General features: G+C 42.5%; 1 protein-coding gene across 1 annotated transcript; it reads left to right on the forward strand.

Annotated features, from left to right (window-relative positions):
• The first annotated feature begins 595 nt into the window (after positions 1 to 595).
• LOC113933263 (ras suppressor protein 1-like) lies at positions 596 to 1,669 on the forward strand. Its single transcript, XM_035722477.1, is given in 2 exon segments — positions 596 to 1,037; positions 1,040 to 1,669. Coding segments are annotated over 2 exon segments (825 nt in total). The 5' UTR covers positions 596 to 625; the 3' UTR covers positions 1,453 to 1,669.
• The last annotated feature ends 3,891 nt before the right edge of the window (positions 1,670 to 5,560 follow it).

Raw genomic sequence — 5,560 nt, forward strand, 5'->3', positions numbered from 1 at the left:
ACATGGCAGGGATGTCCACTCTCACCACTGCTATTCAACATAGTATTAGAAGTCCTAGCCACAGCAATCAGACAACAAAAAGAAATCAAAGGCATCCAAATTGGCAAAGAGGAAGTCAAACTCTCACTCTTTGCAGATGATATGATACTGTATGTGGAAAACCCAAAAGACTCCACCCCAAAACTGCTAGAACTCATACAGGAATTCAGTAATGTGGCAGGATGTAAAATCAATGCACAGAAATCAGTGGCATTCCTATACACCAACAACAAGACAGAAGAAAGAGAAATTAAGGAGTCGATCCCATTTACAATTGCACCCAAAACCATAAGATACCTAGGAATAAATCTAACCAAAGAGGCAAAGAATCTGCACTCAGAAAACTATAAAATACTCATGAAAGAAATTGAGGAAGACACAAAGAAATGGAAAAACGTTCCATGCTCATGGATTAGAACACATATTGTGAAGATGTCAATGCTACCTAGAGCAATCTACAAATTCAATGCAAACCCCATCAAAATACCATCTACTACTGACCAAGTGCATTTCTTACCACTGAGGTGCGCCCTGTGGAAACCTGTGCTTCCCTCGCCCAGCCTGTTAGGCGCTGCCCTCCGCGAACATGTCCAAGTCTCTGAAAAAGTTGGTGGAGGAGAGCCGGGAGAAGAACCAGCCGGAAGTGGACATGAGTGACCGGGGCATCTCCAACATGCTGGATGTCAACGGCTTGTTCTCTTTAGCCCACATCACGCAGCTGGTCCTCAGCCACAACAAGCTAACAACGGTCCCACCACACATAGAACTGAAGAATTTGGAGATGCTCAACTTTTTTAATAACCAGATTGAGGAGCTGCCCACACAGATCAGCAGCCTTCAAAAGCTCAAACACCTGAACTTGGGCATGAATAGACTAAACACTTTGCCTCGAAGATTTGGCTCCCTCCCAGCTCTGGAGGTCCTTGATTTGACTTACAACAACTTGAATGAAAATTCTCTTCCCGGAAACTTCTTCTACCTTACCACCCTGCATGCACTGTAAGTGACAACGATTTTGAAATCCTGCCACCAGATATTGGGAAGCTCACAAAGTTGCAGATACTCAGCCTTAGGGATAACGACCTGATCTCGCTGCCTAAAGAAATCGGGGAGCTTACTCAGCTTAAGGAACTCCACATTCAGGGGAATCGCCTGACCTTTCTGCCCCCAAAACTAGGAAACTTGGATTTAACTGGTCAGAAGCAAGTGTTCAAAGCAGAGAACAATCCCTGGGTTACCCCAATCGCTGACCAATTCCAGCTTGGCGTGTCCCATGTTTTTGAATATATCCGTTCTGAGAAGTACAAATACCTCTACGGCAGACACATGCAAGCAAACCCAGAACCACCGAAGAAAAATAATGAAAAATCGAAAAAGATCAGCCAGAAACCCCTGACAGGCAAGAACAAATAGAGGGTTGGCATGGGCTGAACTTCTGGTTGCTTCCCTCATTATGACTTCTGTTCTCTGTTACTGTATCCCACAAATAAATACATGTGTATGTGTTGTTTTTTTTCTCTTTCTAGAGCTTATCACTTTACCTTTTAAATGTTTTTGGTAGGTGGTAGATTTTTATAAATTCTTAAAACCATTTCCATTTGTTTGCTTAAAAATGCCAAAGGCAGGAAACAAAGCTCTAATTCAACTGCAAATTCTATAGTAGGCACGGAGTTCAGTCTCTTGAATAGATGTTCACAAAGTTGTGTGTTATCAAAAGAATAATTAAAACCATGTGATTATTTAAATGTCACAGCTAACACCATTCACTCTTCTGTTTATTCACATAACTCATTACTTTGCTTTGTTAAAAGCTTGTTAAAAGCTGTAACCATCGAGATATTATGTTAAATAACATAATTTTTAATAAAATCTTGAATTTGTATCACATGTTGCTTCTTGAATAAAGAACGGTCTGATCTTAGGGTAAAAAAAAAATACCATCTACTTTTTTCAAAGAAATGGAACAAATAACCCTAAAATTTGTATGGAATCAGAAAAGACCCCGAATAGCCAGAGGAATGTTGAAAAAGAAAGGAAAAGCTGGTGGCATCACAATTCCGGACTTCAAGCTCTATTACAAAGCTGCCATCATCAAGACAGAATGGGACTGGCACAAAAACAGACACATAAATCAATGGAACAGAATAGAGAGCCCAGAAATGGACCCTCAACTCTATGGTCAACTAATCTTTGACAAAGCAGGAAAGAATGTCCAATGGAGAAAAGACAGTCTCTTCAACAAATGGTGTTGGGATAATTGGACTCCCACATGCAGAAGAATGAAACTGGACCATTTCCTTTTAAGACTCAAAATGGTTGAAAGACCCCGATGTGAGACAGGAGTCCATCAAAATCCAAAAGGAGAACACAGGCAGCAACCTCTTCGATCTCAGCCACAGCAACGTCTTCCTAGAAACATTGTCAAAGGCAAGGGAAGCAAGGGCAAAAATGAACTACCGGGACTTCATCAAGATAAGAAGCTTTCGCTCAGCAAAAGAAACAGTGAACAAAACCAAAAGACAACCGACAGAATGGAAGAAGATATTTGCAAATGACATATCAGATAAAGGGCTAGTATCCAAAATCTATAAAGAACTTATCAAACTCAACACCCAAAGAACAGATAATCCAATCAAGAAATGCACAGAAGACATGAACAGACATTTTTGCAAAGAAGACATCCGGGGTGGGGAGCAAGATGACGGAGGAGTAGGAGACCTAGATTTCGTCTGGTCTCAGGAATTCAGCTGAATAGGGATCAAACCATTCTGAACACCTACGAACTCAACAGGAGATCGAACAGGAGAGTAGCAACAACTCTCTGAACAGAGAAGCGACCACTTACTGGAAGGTAGGGCGTGCGGAGAAGTGAATCCAGGGCGATATTCGGGAGGATAGACGGCGGGGGAGGGGCCTCCACCGGCCGCTTCTGGCAAGTGATAGAGCCGCGGAGCACAAAATCGGACCTTTTAGAAGTTGGCTCGGCGGAGGGACGTCGCTGCAGTGGCTAAGCGGGGGGTGGAATCCTCCCAGGACAGTGTGGACTCAGGACCCTTGGGGTCACAGAGAGACCGGGGGTGCCTGAGTGCGCCAGAGCTCCCAGGTATCAGAGCGGGGAAGCCAGCTGCAGAGACGGAGCTGAGGCGCGGGCTCTCAGCTTGGGGTTGCCATAAACTGTGATCTGCGGCCCAGTCGGGGCACGGCTCCCCCAGCAGGGACCCAACAAGCAGCAGATCCGGGGAGACTCCCCTTCCTTCCCGGGGAGGAGCGGTGCAAGAATGCACTGCAGGGATCTGCTGGGCTTGGAGACTCCGTGCGGGGTCGGGTGCCAGAGATAGCAACGCTCGGTCACAGGCCGGGTGAGCACGGAGTGTGGCCGGAGACCGGGGACACGGAAGTGACTGCTTTTCTCTGGGGGCGCACTGAGGAGCGGGGCCCCGAGTTCTCAGCTCCTCCGGGCGGAGATTGGGAGGCCACCATTTCTGCCCTGGTCCTCCAAAGCTGTACCGAGAGCTTGCAGGGAACAAAAGCTCCTGAGAGCAAACCGGAGCAGCTTCCTTAGCCCGGACCGACAAGGGCGGGGCAATTCCACCTCCGGCAAAGACATTTGGAAACCACAGCAACAGGCCCCTCCCCCAGAAGATCAGCACAAACAGCCAGCAAGCCAAGACCAAGTTGATCGATCAAGGAGAATGGGAGAACTCCAGCACTAGGGGAATACTGCACATAGATTCATGTTTTTTTTTTTTTTACCATGATTCATTATTTCATCAAAGTTAATTTTTGTTGACTGTTTTTTTTTATTTTTCTTTTTCCCTTTTTCAACCAACATCTTATCAATCCCTTTTTTAAAAAAAAAAATTTTTTTTATTTTTCATTTTTAGAGTCATATTTTATCCCTTCATAGTAGTTACCCTCATTTTTGGCATATATATATAAGTTGTTCTCTCTTTAAAATTTTGAGGTACAGTTTCTTCTAACAGATCAAAATATACCCTAAGTCACTAGTGTATGGCTTTGTTCTAGTCTCCTGCCTGATCACATTCTCTCCCTTTTTCCTTTTTTTTTCTTTTTTTTATTAAATCTTCTTTCTTTTTTCAAACAACTTATCTTACCAAGTCCTTTTATAAAATCTTTTATAATTTTCATCTTTACAGTCATCTTCCATCCCTTCATTGTATCAACCCTTATTTTGTACATATATGTCTTTCTTCCTTTAAAATTTTAGGAGGCACTTTTTTCTAACAGACCAAAATACGCCCAAAATCTAGTGTGTGGCACTGATCTATGCACTAGCCTGATCATATTGGATCATATTCTGCTTTTTTTGTGTTGTTTTGTTTTTGTTTTTATCTTTTTTTCTTTTTTTTTCTTTTTCTCTTTCTTTTTTCTTTCTTTCCCTTTCTTTTCCCCTGCTTTCAGGTCTTTTCTGATTTGTATACAGTATATTTGCTGGGGACGTTGTAAACCTGTTAGCATTTTGTTCTCTCATTCATCTATTCTCCTCTGGACAAAATGACAAGATGAAAGAAATCACCTCAGCAAAAAGAACAAGAGGTAGTACCGTCAGCCAGGGACCTACTCAATACGGACATTAGTACGATGTCAGACCTAGAGTTCAGAATCATGACTTTAAAGATACTAGCTGGGCTTGAAAAAAGCGTGGAAGTTATTAGAGAAACGCTTTCTGGAGAAATAAAAGAACTAAAATCTAACCAAATCGAAATCAAAAAGGCTATTGATGAGGTGCAATCAAAAATGGGGGCACTAAATGCTAGGATAAATGAGGCAGAAGAGAGAATCAGCGATATAGAAGACCAAATGATGGAAAATAAAGAGGCTGAGAAAAAGAGAGAGAAACAACTACAGGATCACGAGGGCAGAATTCGAGAGATAAGTGATACGATAAGATGAAACAACATTAGAATAATTGGGATCCCAGAAGAAGAAGAGAGAGAGGGGGGCAGAAGGTATATTAGAGCAAATTATAGCAGAGAACTTCCCTAATGTGAGGAAGGAAACAGGCATTAAAATCCAGGAGGCACAGAGAACCCCTCTCAAAATTAATAAAAATAGGTCAACACCCCGACATCTAATAGTAAAACTTACGAGTCTCAGAGACAAAGAGAAAATCCTGAAAGCAGCTCGGGAGAAGAGATATGTAACCTACAATGGTAGAAACATTAGATTGGCAACAGACCTATCCACAGAGACCTGGCAGGCCAGAAAGGACTGGCAAGATATCTTCAGAGCACTAAATGAGAAAAATATGCAGCCAAGAATACTATATCCAGCTAGGCTATCACTGAAAATAGAAGGAGAGATAAAAAGCTTCCAGAACAAACAAAAACTAAAGGAATTTGCAAACACAAAACCAGCCCTCCAAGAAATATTGAAAGGGGTCCTCTAAGCAAAGAGAGAACCTAAAAGCAGCAAAGAGCAGAAACGAACACAGACAACAGACAGTTAACGGTCACCTTACAGGTAATACAATGGCACTAAATTCATACCTTTCAATACT

This window comes from Zalophus californianus, chromosome 10, assembly GCF_009762305.2.
Source record: "Zalophus californianus isolate mZalCal1 chromosome 10, mZalCal1.pri.v2, whole genome shotgun sequence".
Classification (NCBI taxonomy): domain Eukaryota; kingdom Metazoa; phylum Chordata; class Mammalia; order Carnivora; family Otariidae; genus Zalophus; species Zalophus californianus.